Consider the following 25265-nt stretch of genomic DNA (forward strand, 5'->3'; position numbering starts at 1 on the left):
TACAAACTTAGAACTGTATTTAAAATAAAAGACAACAGGCAGTAAATAAAACCTGATAATAACTTCAACTGAATAAATAAACTGGATTTTAAAATAGGTGTTTGATTATTTTCTATTTTTAAAACTAAAGCTATATTTTATATGGCTAAAAATGCTGTGACTAAATTTTGGATAACAGGAATTTTATAACAAATACAACAATGCTAGCTTGATAAATACTTTTGTCAAAAATCTATAAATCTGACAGTTATTTGATTTTTAGAAGTCCTTATACGATGGTTTGAAAGGTATTCTTGCTTTAGACATCTGAAGAAATTAAGTGATTTTCTTGACCAGGTTCCGCAAGAAGTTACTGGCCACAAATGATTAAAACTCAGGTCTTTTGTTCCCTTTCCAGCTCCTACTACTAGATATTATCAGCAACATGTCTTAAAATTTTGTGTAAAACACTTATTTCAAAAAAAATTGGTTTAAAACACATATTTAAAAAATGTAACAATGGTAGGAATCCATCCTGGTTTTAAGCTTTCTAAAACTAAGTTTACTGAAAAATTTTTTTAAAGTTTTCACAGTATAATGACTAAAAGCATTGACTCTGCAACCTGATGGCCTGTAGCCATTTACTACTTAGGAGTTGTGTGACCTGGACAACTAATATTCTTTCTGTGCCTGAGTTTTTGCAACTGTAAAACAGGGATAATAACAGAGTCAATTTTACAGGACTGAAATGAGAATTAAATGAGCTGATATTTCTAAAATATTTAAAACCAGCTTAGTAACAGGTTACACACAAAGGAATGGTAGCTTAAACACCACTATCCCTCATTACTATTAACTTACTGGCAAACCAGAAGAGAATATGAAAAAGGAATGTTTTTCAAAAATCTGGAATTCAAAAATAAGAAATACAATTTGGAGTACTATTTAATACAGATTGTGTGAAAAAAAGAAAACCCTCCAAATAAAGTAAATATAAAGAATATCATTCACTATAAGAAATTTATGTATCTCTAAATATTTTATTATGAACCTATATAATTTTGGGTAGTACCGTGAGGAAATGTGTCTATTAAAGTAGAAATGAAAATACAGAAAAATGCATGACAGCACTGTAACATTATTGATTGAACCAGACACCTGAAAATACACATAAGAAATTGTTAACGGTCTATTATTAATTAGACAGGATAAAAAAGATGTATGTAGACCTTTAACAGATTCAAATCTAACTAATCTCAATTAAGTATAAAATATCAATTAGAAAATAAATTACTTCTTAGATAATCACTGTGTTAGCAATTTGATATCTGTTATGGGATAAATTGTGTCCTCTCATGAATTTCATATATTGAAATCTCTATCTACCCTCCAGTGCAAATCTCTATCTACCCTCCAGTGCCTCAAAAGTGAGTGTATTTAAAAAAGTAATTAAGATAAAATGAGATGATTAGGTTGTGCCTTTGTCTTAGTCAGCTTTTCATCACTCTAACTAAAATAACTGTTTAGTTTGGCTTACATTTTTGGAAGTTCACAGTCCAAGATTGAACAACACTTTTAGTCTGGCATGCTGATGTTGGAATGTGTGCAGAGGGAGGATCGCCTGGCATGCCGGAAAGCAAACAGAGACAGGAGGTGTGCTCAGCTCACACAACCAACCCTCACTAGAGGAGGACTACCTTCTACAGGCACATCCAGTGACCTCAAGAATTCCCATTAGGCCCATCCCATCCTTAATTCATCAACATTAATGTTTTTTCATTAACTGTCAGTGTAAGAATTTGGAGTTTAATCTGTTTGGGGAGTCCAATTCTATTCAACTTGTAAGAGCACTAATTTAATATGATGATGTCTTTATAAGAAGAAATTAGGACAGATATATATAAAAGGTAGACTTTATCAAAGACATAGGGAGAAGACAATCATCTACAGGACAAGGAGAAGGGCCTCAGAATAAACAAAATCTGGTGATACCTTGAATTTGGAATTCCATCCTCCAGAACTGTGAGAAAATAAACATTGATTGTTTAAGCTGCCCCCACTAGTCTCTGGTAGTTTGTTATGACAGCCCTAGCAAAGTATTACAATATTGAAACTAAGATTTTTAGTAGCAGAGGGTATTATATTCTTAAAGATATCTAATCTTCTAGGAAATACCTATATTAAAATGTGACACAAAACAAATATAAGATTTATCCTTTTTGCCCTATGCAGCTTGGTCAGTGCTACAGGACTTCATGTTAGACATGGCCAACATCACTTCAAACTAAATTGGTTTAGGCATTCTCAGTGGTCTCATCTTTCTGACCCACAAATCCCTGAAAAGCAAGAGAGAGATTTATATAGTGGCTGAATCTTCCATCATGGGAAATAAAAATAATATAAATAACTTACAGATACTCATATGGGCCTGCTCTTAGTAAAAGTTATTTAATTGGACCATTTTGGTTATTATTTTCTATTCTAATTTTTATCTGTAATTGCTGTTAAACCATTTGTAACATCAAATAAATAAAATGTAAATCAACTTAAAACCATTAACAATTTTTAGAGGATTAGACAACAGATTTAACATTTTCTTTATCTTGGTAAGAAATACAGTTACATTAAGATCATGAGAGGCAGGCGATGTGCTACAGTAGGTTAAACCTCCACTTGTGATGCCTGCATCCCACATGAGGGTGCCTGGTATTGAGTCTTGCCTCTGCTTCCAATCCAGCTTCCTGCTAATGCATCTGGAAGGCAGCAGGAGGAATTAACATCTATTTTGTAGGTAAGATCAAAGAATAAATCAATGATTTTATTTTCTGTATATAAACCCTAAACACTGAAATGTTCAAGTTATATATTTTATCACACATTTTCAAAAACAGAAGTATAATCTAAGAGAAGATATACACCCCCAGGTTTTCAAAATTTTTTTTCTATTTCTAATATAATAAACGTATTTAAGATTACAAGGTGTGGGGTCAGGGCCTGCACATGGCTCACTTGGTTAGTCCTCCACCTGCAGCACTGGCATCCCACATGGGCACCGGATTCTAGTCCCGGTTGCTCCTCTTCCAGTCCAGCTCTCTGCTGTGGCCCAGGAGGGCAGTGGAGGATGCCCCAAGTGCTTGGGCCCCTGCACCTGCATGGGATACCAGGAAGAAGCACCTGGCTCCTGACTTTGGATCGGCGCAGCACTGGCTGTAGCAGCCACATGGGGAGTGAACCAATGGAAGGAATACCTTTCTCTCTCTCTCATTGACCATAACTCTACCTGTCCAATTAAAAAAAAAAAAAAAAAAAAGGATGGGCTGGTGCTGTGGCACAGAGGGTTGACGCCCTGGTCTGAAGTGTCGGCATCCCATGTGTGCACTGGTTCAAGACCTGGCTGCTCTACTTCCCATCCAGCTCTCTGGGAAAGCAGCAGAAGATGGTCCAAGTCCTTGAGCCCCTGCACCCACCAGGGAGACCCAGAAGAAGCTCCTGGCTCCTAGCTTTGGATCGGTACAGCTCTAACCATTGCGGCCAGTTGGGAAGTGAACCATTGGATGGAAGACCTCTCTCTCTCTCTCTCTCTCTCTCTCTCTGCCTCTCCTCTCTGTGTAGCTCTTTCAAATAAATAAATCTTAAAAAAAATTACAAGATGTATAGTTGAGACAAGAGCTACACATAAAAACACTCCCAAGGTTACAGTAGTCAAGAAGCATCTCAATAAATTATTAAAGCAAAACATTTTCTTTTCTCATTTATTTGACAGGCAGAGTGACAGAGAGAGAAGAAAAGACAGAGAAAGAGAGATCTTCTATTCATTGGTTTACTCCCCAAATGCCCACAACAGCCAGGGCTGGGCCATGCTGAAGCCAGGAGCTCTGAAATCCACCCTAGTATCCCACTTGGATGTCATGAAGCAACTGCTTTTTAAGCAATGGTACACTCATTCATTTTAAATCTTATGCTGTTAGTAATCCTGCATGAAAATATATTACTATTATTATGGTTATTATCATTATTGGAGAATACACATATTGTATTTTGGATTGAAAACAACTATGAGTCTATTTGACAACTCAATATTCCAATGCCCTCTGAACAGCCATAATTATTCCATTTGTAATATACTCTGTGCATTTACAATAAAAATTTTCTTTCTAGTGACTTGCATGACAACCATGGTCCCATACATGCTGCATTTTTAGATTTCAGCTAGCAATCCCCACTGAAAAAATAATTAAACATGTGAGGAATAAATGAGCTTGTTTCAAGCAGCATGAAAATAAACTTTCCAATTGAAATTTACAAATTCTGTCCTTGCAAGCTTATCCTATTTAAACTAAGGTCAGTTTTACTTTTAAGCTATTGACAGTTTCATCTGGATTTGGATACAATTCTTGATAAACAAAAGGAACACTGCATTTTATTCTTACTCTCAGGTTTAAGATGCTGAAATGTATTAAGCCAATTCATCTTTGCTTTCAGCTGCTTCTTCTCCCACCCTGTCATTCCTATCTCCAACCGACACAACTAAACTAAAACAGTAGTGTGTGTGGAGGAAACACTTTTATTTATTTCAGCATATTGCATGTGAAAGATTTTGTTCAGTTGGAGGGAGACATATGAAACACAGAGGACTTGAGTATTGGAGTAGAAGACAATGGCCAATTTCCATCAGCTTCTAAGTTAGGATTTCACACTGTGTTGTTACTTCTGTTTGGAGAACAGCACTATGAGTTACCAGATAAGAATCTACAAGGTTAAACTTGACTGATGAAATCAAGCATGGTATTGATCATTTTTGGATTATTTATGTATATATTATTTATCTTTTCTAATAGAGTTGATATAAACGTATCTTTGAGGATTCAGTAACTTAATATGCTTCCATGCTTAATAAATTCTGTAATCACCTTTAGTTTACACTGCAATTGTTTCATTTCCATATCCATGCTCCTTGAAGGACCAAGTGATGTCACCTGTATCCGTGGAACTGTGACACGGGAAATTTCTTCTGCTAAACTTGTGATTTCAGATGAGGACTCCAATTTCTTTAGTAAATCTTCTTTTTCTTTTCGAAGCCCAGCCAAATCTGAGTTTAGCTTCTTTAAAAATAAACATAAGAATATTGTAAAAGTTCTTACATTGAACCTAAAAATTATAAGCATAAAATTCTATAGGTAGGAAAATGATACAGAAATTATTTATACAAGTAGTTATTATAAAAACTTTACAAAAAATTTTAACCTCTATTGGCTTTTGCTTAAGTTTGTAGGGCTCATCAAGTTAAAACAAAATGAACCAGCTGTACTCAATAGCTTTTGGTTGGCTGGCCTTTACTTGTGATGCACAGTTTCTTTGCCTTCACATACATGGGTGAGCCAGAGATTCACATGCTCATATTTGATAACCTTGACTCCAGGGCTGATCAACTTAACTGGTAAAAGCCAAGCTGGAGCAGGACAGGATAACAGATGTTAGTTGTTTATTCCATTGGGTAGGTCTTACCACCCTACATAGCAGCCAAAATGTTTCTCATTTAGCAACATCAATGTTAAGTCCAATTAGCAGACAAGGCTTGTTAGAGATTTAGTTCATGTAAATAGCATGCAAACAAACTCGCTCAGTTTTATGCACTTGATTGATAGTTGACAAGCTTGACAAGCCTTGTTTGTAATGTTGAGGTAGAGGAGCTATAAACTCATTACATTTGACTTATTAATAACATAAACATTTTGCTAAATGACATTCTTGCAATGCTTTTATGAAGAAACGTTAAGAGACTGCCTTAATGTTAGTCCTTCTCATTCACCATTCTAAAGTCAGCAGAATGTCGCCAAATATGATGGAATAATAGCTCAGAACTCTCTAAGAGAGTTAGTACACTATTTTATTATTCCAAAGAAACTTATAACATGGAATGTTTTTAACATAAAGAACAATTAGACAAAATGATACTAAAATTTCTCAGACAGGAAAATATCTTTGTCAAGAATTACAATTACAAACAGCAAAAAAATGTAGCTAAAGTGTACAGTAATATAAACATGGGCCAAATATTATTTAACACTATATTTAAATACTACTTTTAGGAACTATACAATAAATGCATAATTACATATGTACATGCATATTATTAAAATGAATATTTCAGATCATGGATTCAAATCTAAGGCTTGGTTTATTTGAGATTAGCATATGTTGTGGTGAAATAAAAATTATACTTTGGTTATACTGTAGCTTATGATCTAAAAGCACGGTTCTATAGACTTTTCAGGAAATATTTTTTCATGAATTGTCCTGAAGCACCAAATAACTATTAACATCTAAAAATGAACTCATAATTTCCTGAAAGCTGAAAATCTTTCTGAAAATCTATCATCCATGCTTGGGCTGATCTCCCTCCTCTATGTCCAGTCAATGGTCAGGTTCTGTAAGCTTCCTCATGTCTCTCATATTCAATCCTTTTGGCTACTCTACTGATGCCGACTCAGCCCACTGACTGTTTCAGCAACTCACCCTTCAACCTTTCCCCACCTTTACACTGCCTTTATACAGCTTCCCAAAATAACACTTGACCTGTTAGTACCTTATTCAGAGCCCTTCAAGGATTCTTCATCAAAATAGAATAAAGCTCATATATTTGTGGATAATAAAACTCTCTAGTATTTAGCTTCAATTTGTATTTCAGTCAGATATTACCTGAAGTCAAATTTGCCTACCATTCCCCAAACTGTCTGTCATTTCTACATCAATGACTCTACACATTGAAACGGGAAACCCTCTTGTTCTTAAAGGGAAGCTTAGTATTTCCACCTTTATTCTCAGCTTCTTTGTTCTTGTCTTCTCTTATTCTTCAGTAAAATAGCTCTTCTATTCCATTAGCTCCCATAGAACAATGCATGTTCCTCAACCAAGAACTCTAGTAAATTTAAATTTTGGAGAGAGGACTGTGTCTTTTTCCACATACGTATATTCTCAAAGAATCTAAAAATAGTGCATTACGTATAAGAAAGTTGCAAAGAATTTAAATCTCCCTCTTTCTACAGATGATGCTATATAGAGACATATTTTGATTGCAGTTTTAGTTCATAATCTATTAGTTTACATATAAATTAAAATACATATTTGTCAGTAATGCAGTATTAAATTTTTACTTAAGTACTATGTAGCAGAGTATTTCTCAATTCTGAAGTTAATGCTTTGATCTAAATTGGACATTTTGAGATTACAACTTGGCAAGACATAACTCAAAGGTAGACTTCAAGGTGGAATCTCAGGCAAGAAGGAAACGTAAAATTTGAGGAGGCCTTTTCTCCTTATGAATAGTCCCAGCTGGCTCCCCGCAGTTGTTCACTCGTGTGCTACTAGATTTCTGTCTATTCCTAGTACATTGGCAAATCTAGGAATGTTTTTTCATCAAGGCAGGTGGAGCCAGTAAATAGACAAGGGAACTTCAAAAAGTTCATGAAAACTGAAATTAAAAGATGTTTTATTGCCAAAAATTTGAAATACATGCAAAGTTTTTTGATAATATGCATTTTCATGTTTAGAAGACTCCTCATAAGCACAAATTTCAAATTTTGCATCAAAATCAACTTATTTTTTAATTTCATTTTGACAAACTTTTTGAAACATTCTCATATTTCTCTAAAAGGTATGCATATGTAAATTTTACATCAATTTAATAATAAAAATTTATTAAATGAAGGAATACTGAAATCATGGAGATGATAAAATATGCTTGTCCTTTTAAAGATACACATATTTTAATCAAATAATATTTAAAATCTATAATCTTTAAAATATATTTTAATATTAGTTATAAGTGCACAGAAATGCTACAGAGTACTTGCTGAAAGACAAAATATACAAATTATATATTCTATCATTTTGGAATCTTATGGTTATCCTTTGAGATTTTGAAAAAATACTGACACTTCCTCAGGAACTTTATGTTGGTATGGGGAAATCTATTTCTCATTTGAAAAATGCAATAGATAACATAAGAAGTATAAATAATTTTCTTTTGCGTCCACTTAGTTTGGGCAGTGAGACTCATTTTGACCTTGTTAGAAAGATATTGTGCTGTAAACTCCACCAATAAGATGATTACTTTTAAAATTATTTTGCTTTTTTATTGGCAGCATATTTCCTGTTTCTCTATTATTACATATCCAACTCTAATCAGACTGTAAGATATTAAAATCAAATTATATTATATTAAAAATAGAAAGAATAACAGAACACACATGGAAGAATCATAACTTACAGATTCTAGTTCTCTGAGTTACTGCTAACCGGTTGAGTGACCACTAGCAAGGAAGTGATCTTGTTTCCCTTTTTAAAAACAGAGATGATGCCTGCCTACCTAACAAAGATAATTTTGAGGACAAAATTTTAAAAACATCTGTGATAGCACCTGGTAGGTTCTAAATATGCAGCAGTATTGTTAGCATTATTATCTTGTAGCAAATGCTACCATTTGGAATCTGAAAAGTGTCTTAAAGGATGGGGATTTATATTAATAAATTAATTAATTAATTAATTAACTGCTTAATTAAATAATAATCCCATATTTATCTCATGATAGAAACAAGTCATGGTACTTGCTTGATCAGGATGAATCTAGGATTCCAACTAGACCACCTGCTTAATGAAGGCAGATATGCGTCTCCAGTGTAATCGCCCCATAGTCTTCTAAAAGTTGACTTCAGTAAGCATTGGGATTTGTATCAATTTATGTGTAGTCAATTATTTCTAAGCAAAGGCTATAAAATAGAATTTAGCACTAAAAATTTTTAAAAATAGATGCTAGCTACTAATTATTTATCTAAATATAACACAGAGGAAGCCAAAGTCCCTATAAAGGAAGAAACCTTGTAAGCCACTATAAGAAAGAGACAATAGTACATATCCTGCAGAATTTATTCTTCAGTAATGAGTCCTGTGGGAAACACAGTTCTCAGATTACTCCCCAGTGACTCCTTCTATATTATGCCTTGCTATAATACTCTCACCTTGTAAATGGGTGGGATCTGTGAGTAAGATGGGCACTTTTGCGATTAAACTATAAGAAGCAGGGATTCTGGAAATGTAATTGGGGTCTCTAATCAAGTGACTCCAAGTTAATGAACAACAAGAGTATCCAGGCTGGTCCTGACCTAATCAGGCAAGATCTTTCAAAGGAAGTCAGGGGCCCTCCAAGATCACAGATTCTCCTGCTGGTCTTGAAGAGGTAAGTTGTCAAGTTATGAAAGGACTGTAGAGGCAGACACGAGGCAAGGACTTCATAGAGGCCTCACAGAGTTGAGAATGGTCCCTGGCTGGCAGCCAGCAAGAAAACAAAGACCTCTGTTTTGCAGCCACAAGGAACTAAATTTTTCCAAAAACCACATCAGTCTGGGAGGGAAGCCTAAGCTTCAGAAAGCAGGGCAGCCTGGCTGGCACCCTGATTGCAACCTCCAATACTCTGAGCATAGGACACTGTGAAGCCATCCTCAACTCCTGTTCCAAGAACACTATGGGATAATGAATGTGTATACCATTTCCAAGCTGCTAAGCTTATACTAATTTGCTATACAGTACAGAAAACAAATACATGCCGCCAGTTAAAAAAAAAAATCAGCTTCTTTTTTAAAACTCATTCTTGAACTAATCTTCATTCCCTTACTGCTAATTCTGCTCTACCTCAAGCAAGTACCCCATGGTAACTAGGGTTTAATTTTGTTTTCTTTACCTATGACTTTACATTGATTTTGTGTTTTCAATTGTTTTTTAAAATTGCTCCACTTCTTACACTAGAAATATAAACTGCCTGTATCAGATTTACATTTTATAATTTAATTGCCAAGCAAAAAGCCTCTGGCCAGAAGCTTTCCTTTGCTGGTCTCAAATATAGCTGTGGAATCCAAGAACAGAGTAAGTCTCCCTTGGCCTACTCTCCCTTGTTCTCTTATATGGGATTTCATTCACAAACTGCTTTTATTTTGGGCCATAACTTGACATTTTCTAGAGGATTTGGATAGGGGGTGCCCAGATTCAGAATCTCAGTATCTATGATTCATTCTTTTTATATCAATCATGTGATAGGCACGATACTAGTTCTGTGCTTTCAATTATAAACAACAAGGTTAAAAATCCTTTCCTTTAGGAGGCTAAAGGTGTATAACCTAAAAATACACAATAATGAACTCCACTAAGTGCTACAGGAAACAAAACTGGAAGCTCTGGGAACTGCTGCTGCCCTGAATTCCTGTTTGGAAAATACTAGCTATAGCCGTTTCCTTCCATGTATCCCCCATTCCCTGATTTGATAGGTCAGATGTGTCCTGGAAGCTAGCTATAGCATCAAGTATGTCAGCCTAGATCTGCAACTTTCCTTCTTTTCCAATTTTTACTTAGGAGAAGGTACCTGCCAAAACCCTGTGAGTAAACTAAGGGTAGTCATGAGGAGATTGAGCATCTCTTTTTCAACAGGGAAGGCTTAGTAAATATTTTAATGTTAAAGAATGAATTACAGGGTCCGCACTGTGGCACAGAGGGTTAAAATCCCAGCCTGTAGTGTCGGCATCCCATATGGGCGCCATTTTGAGTCCCGGCTGCTCCACTTCCGATCCAGTCCTCTGCTATGGCCTGGGAAAGCAGTAGAAGATGGCCCAAGTCCTTGCGCCTCTGTTCCTGCATGGGAAGACCTGGAGGAAGCTCCTGGCTCCTGGCTTAGGATCAGCACAACTCTGGCCGTTGCAGCCATATGGGGAGTGAAATGGTGGATGGAAGACCTCTTTATCTGCCTCTCTTCTCTCTGTGTAACTCTTTCAAATAAATAAAATAAATCTTAAAAAAGAATGAATATGAAAAAGAAAAGATGATCAATGAAAAATATTCTACAAGCTCAATACTGAGATGTAAAGGTCTTAGATAAAATCGGAAAAATAATTTCCTTAATTACTCCCCAAACAATATATATTTAAATACTCTTGGATCTTGATATTTCCCAACAAAGTATCCAACATCTGCTTAACTTGCTCACTATTATGGTTTGAAAGGTATTTGGCTCTTCAAACACATGTAGTCATGAAAACTCCATCGTCTTACCCTAGCAGTTAATGAACTGTTTTTTGGTGGGTTATGGTATCTGGGAGGTAGGCCTGCTCTGAGGTCTTCAGATGGTCAGTTATATAAGCTGAGCATGCTTTCTGTGTCTTTCTTTGCTTCATTCACCATGAGATCCTACTCCCACTATCCTCTGGTCTCTCCAGATGATAAACCAATGGTGTCACCCAATCTTGGACAGTGAACCTGCAAAGCTATGAGACTTTAAAATACACCTACTGTCTTACTAAGTAGCTCTTCTCAAGTACTTCAGTTGTAGTAATAGAAAACTGACTAATACATACATGTAAATAATATGCTTTATGTATTCAATTGGTTTAGAAGCACTATTCCCAGGGGAAAAAAACAGGATTAAGTGTATCTCTTCATTCCTAATAGAGACTGAGTCTGACTTACCATCCCCCACCTCGAACAATAACCACCTTATGGTATTCAAAGACATTGATTGTTTTTTTCCCATTTTCTTAAAACTACTGGACTAAAAAAATACTGAATAATTTTTTAAGATAGAAGGGGCTGGTGTTATGGCATAGTAGGCACCAGTTTGAGTCCTGGCTGTTTCACTTCCTATCCAGCTCCCTGCTAATGTGCCTGGGAGAGTAGTGAAGGATGGCCATTGTGGCCATTTAGGGAGTGAATCAGTGGATGGGAGATTGATATTTCTCTCTCTCTGTCTCTGTCTCTCTCTCACACATTGTCTGTTTCTCCCTCTCTCTGTAACTCTTTCAAATGAATATAATAAATCTTTTTAAAACTGGACAATATTTTTAGTTGGGATAGTGGGATCTGAAAATAGACACACAGAAATTCTAGAAACTTCTTTCAAACGTGAGGTTGACTGCCAGGTTTACCAAAACAGGGTTTTCAAAAGTCCATGTAAGAAATGGTGAGTGGTACAACTCTTCCTGGTCCATGTTGAATCAAAAGTTAGATGCTGTATGTTGGAAAAGATTAACCAGTAACCAGAGTAAAAAATAAGGTTTAGTTCCAATATATAACAATTTTTCTTTCTGTGAAGCCAAAGGTCTTAATAGTCAAAGTAGAGAAAAGCAATCATTAAATGGGAATGGTCTGTTTTCAATTACTTCACCAAAGTCTCTAGTCCTAAATTCTGCTTAAAATTGAACTAAGACATTACTTAATGTTGAATAAATACAGAAACAAATTCATTTATGTTTTCATAATATGAAGGTTCTGGTTCATATTTAAGTAGAAGCTGCATATTTAAATCTTATCATTGCTTTAAAATAATTATAATATGAATTTGGTTACCAAGATTGCAGTAAAAGAGATAGGAGAAAAAAATCCAGTTCCTATGTAAATTCTACAGAAAAGAAACCCTAGAAACTTATCATAGTCTTAATGATAGTCCCCCCACCCCTGTTAATAGTATCAATATTCTTTTATTACAATTCTTTTATTTTTAAAATCTAAGGAATAAAACTGAAAGAAATAAAATTTTATTAAAAGCACAGTTAATTAAAAGATTACTTGAGTTATCAAGACAATTACATGAATTTATAGTCACTGGTACAGATATTTTCCTATAAAAATACTTATTTGGGAAGATAAGTAATTCAAATTAATAACTGGTTTAGTAACCAGAGTTTTAAATTTCAGACATGAGTTTTCTTGCTATGATACTTGGAACCATTAAGAAAAAAAAAAAGCTGAAAACCAATAAAAACAACAAAATAGAACTTAAGCACAGATGTAATTATTGTCTAGGTTCCAAAATTTCTTATGAAAAACCAGTGAGTTACTACACTGCTCACTTATAAACTACTTTCTGACACATGCAGTTATTAAAAGCCTACAGTATGTTTCAGAAAATGTCAAGCAAATGAAGGTAATGTAGAGGACTTTTTGCCAATGCTTTTGCTAGTAGTTAGACTTCAGTAGCCTTTAGAGACCATTAAGTACCCTTTGCCTAATTGGCCAATGGTAGATTAATTCTCTTTTTATTCTAGCAGCACTATTTTAACACCCTTACACTCTGTCAGAGTAGTGTCTGAATGACAAAATAATATTGTGCATGAATAATAAGCAGAAAAGTTAAATTAACATTTCATGTTTCACATGCCATACCTATGTGTCAAAGAACTTTCTTTTTAAGTCATTGACATTCAACATTTTTAAACAATCTCATGTTGACATCTTATTGAGGTGAATCTTCCTAATTACTGCTAATTGCATATCAAGAAAAAGATTCTTTTTGTGAAGTGCAGTTGTCTGGTACAGATAAACCCAGCTCCAGTGCGCACATTAAAGACAAAGCATGACACTTAAGGTGCTACTTTGTTATAAAGTCATACTAAATATGGTTTGCAATTAACAAAGCAGCTTTTTATGGCACTAAAAATGCCAATCTGTCTTGATGTGTTCAAATTAGATTTTATCAGAGAAATATGGATATCTGCATATGGATAAGAGATATGCTACTCTCAATTACATTTACAAGGAGTGAAACTACTTCACTACCCTTATAGGTGATAATGCAAGTTCTGGCTAATATCCACCTAAGTTATTATGTGTATATGTTTCAATACGATTTCTGAAAGTGAAAGTTGCTATTATTTCAAATGGCAAACTGCTCAAAACAGTTTAATACTTTTAATTCTAAAAACAACCCAAAGTATTGAAAATACTTAACATATGTCTTTTAATTTGTATGAATAACTTTCACATTATAGGCATTTATTCTAAGTATTTCAAAATAATCTGAATAAGGGACCATTGTGACAATGGCAGGTTAAGCCACTGCATGCAATGCTCACATTCCATATTGGAGCTCCAGTTCCAGTCCTAGCTACTCCACCTCTGATCCAGGTGCCTAGCCGTGTGCCTCACAAAGTAGTGGAAGATGGCCCAAGTACTTTGCGTTCCTGCCATCCAGATGGAGTTCCAGGCTTCTGGCATCAGTTTGGCCTGACCCAGGCCCTTGCAGCCATTTGAGATGTGAACCAGTAGATGGAAGCTCTCACTGTTTCTCCCTCTCTCTGTCATCACTCTTCCTTTCAAATAAACAAAATCAATCTTTAAAAAAATCTGAATAACTAAACCAAAGCATTTGGAACTGATTGATGTTAAATCACATTAAACATCTGTTTCCACAATTATGGGAAATATAATAGATGGTAAAATTGCATTAAATGTGAAATTTGGAAAATTAACTAGTACTATTGACTTTCAAGTACTCATGGAAAAATATTCTTGGCTATTCATAGCAAGAATAGCTTAATTGTTGATGTTAAAATTACCAGAAATTGTTGATGTTCAAAATTACCAGAAAAAGAGTCCCCTTGAAATCTATAAACCACATACTAAATACAGAGACAGAGACTTGGAACAAAAAGGTTATCCAGAATAATTTATCTTCATCACTACCAAAAGCATTTCACAATATTCACATGGTCACATTAGGAGTTAAGGCACAGCACTGCTAAATGCCTGACCTATGAACCCATGGCAAGCTTACTCATGACCGCGACGGTGCAACACATTCCCACTCTGACTTCTTTCCCCAGTAGTAATGAAAGAGAATGGCAGTGCCATGATGTTCCAAAGGAGAAACTGAACACTGTCTTTCTCAAGCTCTCTTGTCCTTCTCCTTCTCCTGCTTTCTACTGCTTCAACTCAGCTAACTCAACATAAAAATATTTATTGCTCACATTGAGTGCATATACCCACCCTTCTAATTCTTTACTCACTTCAACCTTTTTTTTTTTTTTTTGACAGAGTGGATAGTGAGAGGGAGAGAGACAGAAAGGTCTTCCTTTTGCTGTTGGTTCACCCTCCAATGGCCGCTGTGGCTGGCGCATCTAGCTGACCCGAAGCCAGGAGCCAGGTACTTCTCCTGGTCTCCCATGTGGGTGCAGGGCCCAAGGACTTGGGCCATCCTCCACTGCCTTCCCAGGCCATAGCAGAGAGCTGGCCTGGAAGAGGGGCAACCGTGATAGAATCCGGCACCCCAACCGGGACTAGAACCCAGTGTTGCCGGCGCCGCAAGGCGGAGGATTAGCCTGTTAAGCCATGGTGCCGGCCTAACCTTTTAATCATATTAAAGTTGTGTGCAGGTAAGAGGAAAACCATCCATTCTAATCAAAGGATCCAAACAACCAAGAAAAAAAGAAAAAAAATTCAAAAAGCAAAACTTGTTGTAGCAGGATGTTGTCAATACTGTATCTTTTTCAAAGTTAAGGAAAAAAAAAAGCCATAAATATTCAAGTGAAGTTATGGTGACTAAGTTAACATGACTAGAAGCTATCAAAGTCTAGGATAAATCTCAGAACCTGCCTAAGTTTCATGAAAGCTGCCTCATTCTTTTCTAATTAAATTTATTTTTCCTAAAAACCTTATTTCCATACATTGTTTGCTTTTCTGTCCTAGAAGGTGCAACTACAAAGGTATTACTTCAAATTGTATATTTTATTAATCAAAAAGGCGTTTGAGGACTAGATAGAAGAAATGAATACTTGGTACTAAATGGCAGTGAGAGTCTACACAAGTAAAATGTGCTAAGAATATTTAATTCTTATATAAATTTCATAGAAAAGGCATCAATGTTACTGAAAATAATTTATACTTCTAAAAATTTATCAGACCAAGATCCATTTCCAAAATTCATATTTCTGTAAGATAAAGCACTTTGAATGGATATACCTTTGAAAAGCATGTACATGAACAAAGATATTTAAATTATGTCTGAGACTGTTCATAAGAATAGTACATTATGACCCTTGTCTCTTCTTTTGAGCAGTGTCTATTTTTTTCTTCATACTATTTGTTGAATTCTTATACTTCGTGTAGCATTAACTATACAATCATTAAGTAAACTGAAATCAGATCTTTGTAAAAATTAAGAATGGGAATGTGAGAGGGAGGGGGAAGAAGAGTTGGAGCATGGGTAGGAAGGAGGGTTGGGGAGAGCATCACCATGTTCTTAATTCTGTAAATATTAAATGTATTAAATGTATAAGACTTGTATAACAAATAAAATTTAAAAAAGAAATAAAGGGTAGAATCACTCCCCCTCCAAAAAAAAAAAAACAATGAAACTGAAAAAAAAATAAGAATAGTACATTATTACACTATTTGACATTAAATACTGTCAGTGTTTTGGGTTATAAACTCAAAAGGCTAAAGGTTCTTATTGATACCTCTAACTTTACATATTTGAATAGTGAAATTATTTTCTGAAATATGAATAAGAAGTAGCATTGTCCTGCAGCAGGTTAAGTTGCTGCCCCTAGTGATGCTCACATGCAATATCAGAGTTCTGGGACTGAGTCTTGCCTCATCTTTAGATCCAGATTCCTGCTCCTTCACACCATGGAGATGGCAGATTGTGACTCAGGTACATGGCACTCTGCCACCCATGTGGGAGGCCCAGGTGGAGTTACTGGCTCTTGGCTTTGGCCTAGCCCAGCCCTAGGGAGTGAACCAGTGGTACAAAATCTCTCTCTCTCTCTCTCTCTCTCTCTCTCTGGCTCCAACTATAAATAAAAATAAACTAAAAATATTAATAGCATCTTAATATTTAGGAAATGAATTATTTCAATAACAGGGTCACTAGTTAACTTCATGTCTTTCCTTGGCTGTACTGCACCTAAACCATGTAAATAAATTACTTGGATAAAAGCCAGTCAGGGAATTCCCAAAACCCTACAACTCATTACAAATTTAACATTAGCAATACTGTGTAATAATATAGTTTTCATTATTTATCAATATACCCTATAAAATTTTCAAAACTACTTAATGTTTTTTCTGTACCCCTCATGTAAGTTTCATAAGATTCAAGAGATTTAAAAATTGATATATTTTTAAAAAGAGTTATTTACAATCTTTGGTTTTGAAAAATTTTAAAATTACTGATATCATTTGAAATGAGATGTTTTCATTAAGCACTAACATTTGTGAAAATTATCAAAGAAATGCCTATTATAACAGAGTAGAAATTTCTTTTATAGGAGAAAAAGTAGATTTATAAAGCTTAGACTATACTAGATAATTCAAGGTATTTCCTAGAGATTTCACTGAAAAGTTATTTTATTCAAAACACAAAAATTCCACACAGGAACTTCTTTCATCATTGTTCACTCCATTTTCTACTTAGAACTATTTGCTGTTTACCATATTTTTTCAAGTAATTAGACTTGACCTAAAAGAGTAGTTACCCAATAAATAAAGCTAAATAATTATTTGACTGTCAGTCATGCTACACAAAGTATAATAATTCACTGATATTTTCTGACAGAATCTAGATGTTCTTTTTGTTTTTATTCATCAAGCTAGTTTCTCTTTCTCCTAGATAAGTGGGTCTCACTGGGTACAAATTACCCAAACACATATTTTGGAAATGTGTAGCAGCACTTTGAGAGCCACAGTGATCAGCACTGAAAGACGAGAGAAAGAACTACTAGATGTAGTAGAATGTGTATATCAATCTTGTCCAATAGAAACTCCCCTGTGTCTTACATGCATCAAATTTCCTGCCAATTAGCCATGTAGGTGAAAATAAATACATATAGATGCATAGTTCTTTCATAATATGTTTGGAGACTCTTCCTATGTATGGATTTCAAAAATTTCTGCATCAAAATAAATTTTATTAATTTCATTTTCCATGAATTTTTGAAGTTTTTTTTCTTCTCCTGTATCTCCTATCCCCTTGGTAAATACTCTCCCAAACTTAGTATCCTGCTGCAAATATTTCTTCTACAGTCAGCACTCTTTCTCTGGGATAATGACATCAGTAGGTCTCCTTTATTTTAATAGAAATCTTTTCTTTTATTATTTTAGAGGGAACTAGAGAGAGAACTCCCACCTGCTCAATTCCCACAGCACCTCTGGCTGGGAAGTCCAGGACCCTGGAGCTGGAAGCCTGGATCTCAATTCAGGTCTCCATGTGGATAGCAGGACCCAACCATTTTAACCATCATCTGCTATCTTCCCTGAGGATATGCATTATCAGGGAGCTGGAATAAGGATTCTGAGCTAAGACTTGATCTCAGGTACTCCAATATGAGATGCAGACATCATAATTGCTAGTTCAAATGGCTGTCCCTCTTCCTTCATTTTCTATGAACTATTTAATACACCAAAGGTATATGAAGAAACATACAGTGAGTATTTATGTATCAACCATTCAACTATGACAATGTCTCTGTATTGCCAATATAGTTGAAGGTTGTGAACCTCTCTGCTGACCCTCAAGAAATAATTACTTTCCTGAATACTGCTGGTGTATATTTTCTCCTTACTTCTTGATATTTAGCATACACACACACACACACACATACACATTTCCAAGAAATATACATCAATTATGACACATTCCACTTTCACATCTTCATATTTTGGAAATTGAGATACATCTTCCATTCCTAGATACCATATAATTCCTTTTATTACATTAAATATTTCCTTCAAACTGCATATTCTGTTGGTTGTTGATACGCATGAATTCCATTGTCTGAACAGTAATTTTATTTTGTTTGTATTTTTGTTGTTGCATTTTTGGGTTCCTTATATATTTTGGATATCATTTATTTGTCAGATAGCTTGAAAATATTTTGTATTTTTGTATGAGAATTTACCCTGTTACTTGTTTCTTAGCTGCACAAAAGTTTCTTATTTTTATATAATCCCATTTATCTATTTTTGCTTTTATTTCCTATGCTTTTGTGATCTTATCCCATCCCCACCCCAAAAATAAACACTGCTGATATAAATAACTTAGTGTTTCCATTAATTTTTTTCTAGTAGTTTCATGTCTCACATTTAGAACCTGAACCATTTTGAGTTAATTTTTGTGCAGGGTGAGAGGCAGGGTGGGAAGTTTCAATTTTCTGCATGTAGCTATCCAATTTTCCCAGTAAACAGCCTGTCCTTTCTCCAATGTATTTGGCAACTTTGTCAAAGACCAGTTGGCTAAAGATGTGTAGATTAATTCCTGGGATTTCTAATCTGTTCACTGGTCTCTATTTGTGTTTATACCAACACCATGCTAGTCTGGTTCCAGCGGCTTTATAGTATGTATTTAAATTTGATATCGTGATACCCCCTGGCTTTGTTATTTTTGTTCAAGATTGCTTTGGCGATTCATGATCTTATTTTCATATAAACTACAAGATTTTTTTCTAGTTCTGTAAAGAAAATTATTACTACTTGAAAAAATATTTATTTATTTAGGTATTTATTTGAAGGGCAGAGTGGCAGAGACAGAGGAAGAGCCAGAGAGAGAGCAAGCAAGCAAGCAAGAGATACTCATTTTCCATCCACTTATTCACTCCCCAAATGCCTACAACAGCCAAGGTTGGGTTAGAGTGAATCTAGGAGCCAGGAATTCCATCTTGGTCTCACACATGAGTGGCAGGGGCCCAACTACTTGAGCCATTGGAAGTGGACTACCCTGTGGATGTTGCCATTACAATCAACAGCCTAACCCATGGTGCCACAATGCTGGCCCAAGGTCATTAATATTTTGATGAGGACTGAGTTGGACTCAGAAGCTATTTTGGATAGTATAGACACTTTAATGATATTAATTCTTCCAGCCCATAAACATGGGAGGTCTTTCCATTTTCTGCATTTATAAATGTATTCCATTAATGCTTTGCAATTTTCATTATAGAAGGCTTTCTTATGCTTGATTAGGTTTCTGTTTTTTTTTTTTAAATCTATTGTGAATGGAATTGCTCTTATAATTTCTCCTGTAAATTCGTTATTGGTATATAAAATGTTACTGATTTTTGTCAGTTGATTTTGTATCCTGCAGTTTTACTGAATTCATTCATCACCTCTAAGAGTCTCTTCATAGAGATAATAGGTTCCTCTTTATACAGAAGCATATCCTATGCAAAAACTGAGAATTTAACTTCCTCACTTTGTATCTATGCCTATTATTTCCTTCTCTTGCCTAACTGTTCAGCGAAAAAATCTCAGTTCTATATTGAAGAAGAGCTATGAGAATGGGCTTCTTTTTCTGCTTCCAGATCTTACAGATAATGCTTAAAACTTTTTTTGTTATGTTGGTAGTGGATCTGTCATATATATCAGTTATTATGTTGAAATATATTCTTCTACACCTAATTTTTTGCATTTTTTAAAATCATGAATACATTATAGAATGTTGAATTTCATTGAATGCTTTTCCTGAATCTACTGAGATAATCATATGGTTTTTATCCTATATTCTCTTGATGTAATGTGTTATGTTAATTGATATGTACATCTTGAACCATCCCTGCATCCCTGGGATAAATTCCACTTGACAATGATTTATTATCTTTTTGATTTGTTGTATTTAATTTGCAAGTGTCTTGTAAAGAATTGTGCATCTATGTTCATCACGGATAATGTTCTGTAATTTTCTTCCTTTGTTGTGTTCTTGTCTGGTTTTAGTATCAAGTAATGTTGGTCTCAAAGAATGAGTTTGGAAGTGTTCTAATTTCCAGAACAGTTTGGGAACTGGTGTTATTTCTTCCTTAAAAGTTTGGCAGAATTCAGCCATAAAGCCACCCAGTCCTTGGCCTTTTTGCTTTGGGATGCATTTTAAAATTCCTGATTAATTCTCATTACTTGTTATTGATCTATTCAAGTTTCTATGTTTTCATGGTTCACTTTTAGAAAGTTAGATCTGTTCAGAAATGTGTCCATTTCCTCTAGATTTTACAATTTATTGGCATATAATTGTGCATAATACTCCCTAATTATCATTTGTATGTTTGTGGTATCAGTTGTAACACATCCTTTTTTCATCCTTGGCTTTACATGAGTGTTCACTGCCCCTAGGGGAAAGAGGGAGTGCTAGGTGACAGCCCCGAATTTTCATAGACAAATACCTCAGCTTGTAAGGTCCTAGGAACAGAAGTTGCCTTGCTGTGTCCATCAATCTGTCCCATGTAGTGCAGGACACTGCTTGAGTTAGGGCAATGGGTTCACAGTTGCTGCTGGGTCTATTTGGCTTTGTGAGGCTGCAGTATTTTTCTGGTGTAATGGAATGACTGTAGGGTCCTGGGGATGAAGATATTAGGGTGTTTATGCACCCCCAGGGCAGCATGGATTTCAACAATGACTCTTTCCTCAAGAGGGCATCAGACTACTAGAGTCTGTGCTCTGGGGAATGGGGGAGGACAAGAGCTCCTCCTCTGAGTAAAGCTACCATGAGTACTTCAGGTAGCTCCCTTTGTTAGGCTCCAAGACTGTGATGAGGATGTACCCGCCTGTTGCTCATATTATCCCAGCATTCAACAGCCTTGGAGATGGACTCTGTCTTCTGCAATAAGGATTCCTCCCAGCTGTTTGCCATCATGCTTTTTTCTCCTTTTCACTCTTTCATATCAGGTCTGTGCCCAGTGAGGTTACCGTGTCTCTCTTGCTGAGTTTTTGTGATCTACGGGAAATCACCTCGAAATGCAGTTACTGGGACTGGTGCAGCTGGTAAAGACACCGACTGCTGACATGATGCTCTGTTTCCAATCCAGCTCCCTGCTAATGTGCCCCGGAAAGTGCAGTGAATGGCCCAACTGCTTCGGATCCTGACACCAACATCAGAGACCCAGCTGGATTTCCTGGCTCCTGGTTTAAGCCTCGCCTAGCCTCACCCGGTTTTTGCAGACATTTGGGGGGTAAAACAGCAGATGGAAGATCTCTCTCTCCCTCTCTATTCTCTGTAACTCTGCCTTCAACTAAACAAACAAAAATCTTTAAAATAATTCAGTTATGCTTTTATTAATCTTGTCCTTCTGTAGAGGAGGTGACAAACGTTAGTCATCTCTATTCAACCATCTTGGAGAAAACCTGTTTAGGTGTATTTTCTAATTTCCTTTGCAACTTCTTCGATCCTCTGGATGTTCTAAAGTGTTTTGTTCAGTTTCAATATTTGTGGATTTTCCAGCTTTTCCCTGCTACTGACTTCCAGTTTTATTCCATTATGATTAGAAAAGACTGTATATATTATTTTAATCTTTTTGAATTTAAGACTTATTTGTGGCCTAACATGTAGTACATCCCAGAAAATGATTTATGTGCACTTGAAAAGAATAAATGTTCTGTGGTTGTCAGGTGGTGTATTTTATATACATCTTTTAGGTTTAGTCGGTCCATAGTTTTGTTGACATCTTCTATTTCTTTGTTAATCTTGTCTGGTTATTCTGTTATTGAAAGTGGGGTATGAAAGTCTCTTTTTATTGTATTGCTATTTCTTTGTTCAACTATGTTGTAAGTTTGCTTCACGTATTTAGGAGCTCTGAGATTTGGTACATAAATATTTCTAACCCTTTTCTGTGTGTGGTGAATTGATCCTTCTTTCAGGTGAATGTCCTTCTTTGTGTCTTTAATAGCTTTTTTGTTTCCCCTGGAAACCTTTTATTTAAAGTATACAAACTTTATGTATTTCATAAATACAAATTTAGGAACATAGTGATTCTTCCCACCATAGTTTGATATTTGTACAACCATCCCTAGATTCTTTAACATTTGCATTTTCCATCCCTTCACTTTCACACCGTGGATTCACAGTGCGTCTTTTAAATGGCATATAGCTGGATCTTGCTCATCAATCCATTCAGCTACTCTATTTCTTTTAATTGGGGAGTTTAGCCCATGTAGATTTAAAGGCAATTACTAAAATCTAAGGACTTTACTACTTCCTTTTTAATTGCTTTTTTCTTGTCTTGTAGCTCTTTTGATGATCCTCTTTTCCTCTGTTGGTGTCTTTTGTGTTTCACCGATTTTTTTCATAGTGACATGCTTTGATTCTCCTCTTGTTTTCTTTTGTATATCTAAAGGTATTTTCTTTGTGATAACTGTGGTGTTCACATGAAACATTTCAGTTACAAAAATCTATTTTAAGCTATTAGCAACTTAATTTCAATTACATACAAAAGTTATACTTTTACTTAGCCTTATACTCCCTACTTTGCTATTAATGTCACAAATTATATCTTTTTACATTATGTATACACTAATATACTTTTGAAGTTCTAATTATATTTAAATTAAAAGTGATTACTTACCACTATTACAGTATCATAGTATCATGCATTTTTCTATATATTTACCTTTACCAGTGAGGTTAATAGCTTCCTTTCCTTCTGAGTTGCTACTCAGCATTCTTTGGTTTCAATTTGAAGGGCTCCTCTTAGCATTTCTTCTATGGTAGGTTTATTGGTTATAAACTCCATCTGCTTTTGGATATCTGAGAAAGTCTTTATCAGTTTTGAAGAACAGTTTTTCAGATATGGTATTCGAGGTTGACACTTTTTTATTATTTAGTTTACACTTCTTTATGTGTATGACTATGCATTTTTTAGTGTATCTACAAAGTTGTTCAGTTATCACCACAAACTAATTTTAGGGCGTTTTCATTATCCCTGAATGAAATGTCATGGCCATTTACAGACACCTTTCAACACTTGCCCCAGCAACCACTTAATCTACTTGGATTAATGGAGTCCACCTTTTCTCAACGTTTTATTTAAATGGAATCATACTACACGTGATCACTTGTGACTGGCTTATTCCTTAACACAGTGTCTTCAAGGTTTACTTACATTGTAACTTGTATCTGTATTTCTTTTTTATTGATAGATGATAATCCAGTATATGGACACATAACATTTTTTCCCTCCATTCACCAGCAGATGAACTTTGGGTTGTTTCCATTTGGGGGCTATTATAAATAATGCTTTTTATGAGCATTCATATGCAAGTTTTTTTTGTGTGTGAATTTATGTGTTCAATTCTTTTGGGTGTGTAACTGGGAGTAGAATTACTAGGTCATGTTTAAACCTATGTTTTTACTTTAAAAAAATATTTTAAAAGAGTTATAAAGATAGAAGGAGAGAGAGAGGGAGGGAGAGAGACAGATCTTCCATCTGCTGGTTTACTCCCCAGATGGCTGCAATGGTCAGTGCTGGGCCAGGCCAAAGCCAAGTGCTTGGAGCTTCATCCAGGTCTCCCAAGTTGTGCCATCCTCTGTTGCTTCTCCCAGGCCATTAGCAGGGAGCCACATTGGATATGGAGCAGCCAGCACTTGAACTGGTATCCATATGGGATGTCAGAATCAGAGGTTATGCCACAATACCTGCTCCTATGCTTCATCTTTTGATGATCAGCCAGACTGTTTTATAAAACAGCTGAATAAGAGGCCAGATTTGTGACACAGAGTTAAGCTGTCTTCTGAGATGCTAGCATCCATATTAGAGTGCTGGTGTGAGTTCCATGAATACCACTTCCTATTCAGCTCCCTGCTAATGCACTGGAGAAGGTAGAGGAGGATAGCAGAAATTCAGAGTGATTGGGTCTCTGCTCCCCATGTGAAAGACCAGGACAGAATTCCTGGTTCCTGGCTTAGGTCTTTTTCAGACCTGCCATTGCCAGAATTTGGTGAGTGAACCACTGAATGGAAGATTCTCTCTCTCTCTCTCCACTTTGCTTTTATCTTCTCTATATCTTCATGAATACTTATTAATATTTGTTAATTTATTACTCTCAATTATCCAGGTTTTAGATTTATTGATCTTGTCTATTACATTTTTACTTTTAATATATTTTTAACTTTTTCCCTTATCTTAATATTTCTTTCTTTCTGGGTATCTTAGTTCAGGCTTTTGTAACAGATTACCATAGACTGGGTGGCTTAAATAACAAATATTTACTTTTCACAGATTAAGATCCTACAAAGTCCAAGGCCAAAGCATTGGAAGATTTGTGGTCTGGTGAGAGCACTTTTCTTGATATGCAGATGTGTTCTTATTGCATCTTATGCCAGAGAGTAGAGAGATATCCTAGGTTTTCTTATTTTTGAAGGGCATCCCTTCTTAAGGAACCCACCCTCATGAACTAATCTAACCCCTAATTAACTCCTAAAGTCTCAACCTCCAAACACAATCACACTGGGGGCTATCAAATTTGGAAGGACACAAATATTCAGTTTATAACACTAGTTTTATTTAATTTCTTATCCTTAACCAGAATGTTTAAATCTGTAATTTTCAGCCTTCTTATAGTTCTTAATATAAGTAATTAATGATATTAATTTCTATTTATGTACCACCTTACCTGCATGCTACAAACTTTGATATGTATTATTTCACTGTTATTCAATTTGAAGTATTTTTTTATTTCCAGTTTTTCCTCTTTGATCCATTCAATTATTTAGAAAC

General features: G+C 35.3%; 1 protein-coding gene across 9 annotated transcripts in view; it reads right to left on the reverse strand.

The window, feature by feature from the left end:
- LOC133771829 (endophilin-A1) overlaps window positions 1-25265 on the reverse strand; it is a 717118-nt gene that overhangs the window by 347121 nt on the left and 344732 nt on the right. For 8 of the 9 annotated variants that reach the window (XM_062208166.1, XM_062208164.1, XM_062208168.1 and 5 more), the window contains one exon: window positions 4890-5081. In XM_062208166.1, the coding sequence (XP_062064150.1) occupies window positions 4890-5081 (192 nt within the window). The remainder of the gene's footprint in view (window positions 1-4889; window positions 5082-25265) is intronic. The other variant, XM_062208165.1, reaches the window with a different exon arrangement.

This window comes from Lepus europaeus, chromosome 12 (genome assembly GCF_033115175.1).
Source record: "Lepus europaeus isolate LE1 chromosome 12, mLepTim1.pri, whole genome shotgun sequence".
NCBI lineage: Eukaryota > Metazoa > Chordata > Mammalia > Lagomorpha > Leporidae > Lepus > Lepus europaeus.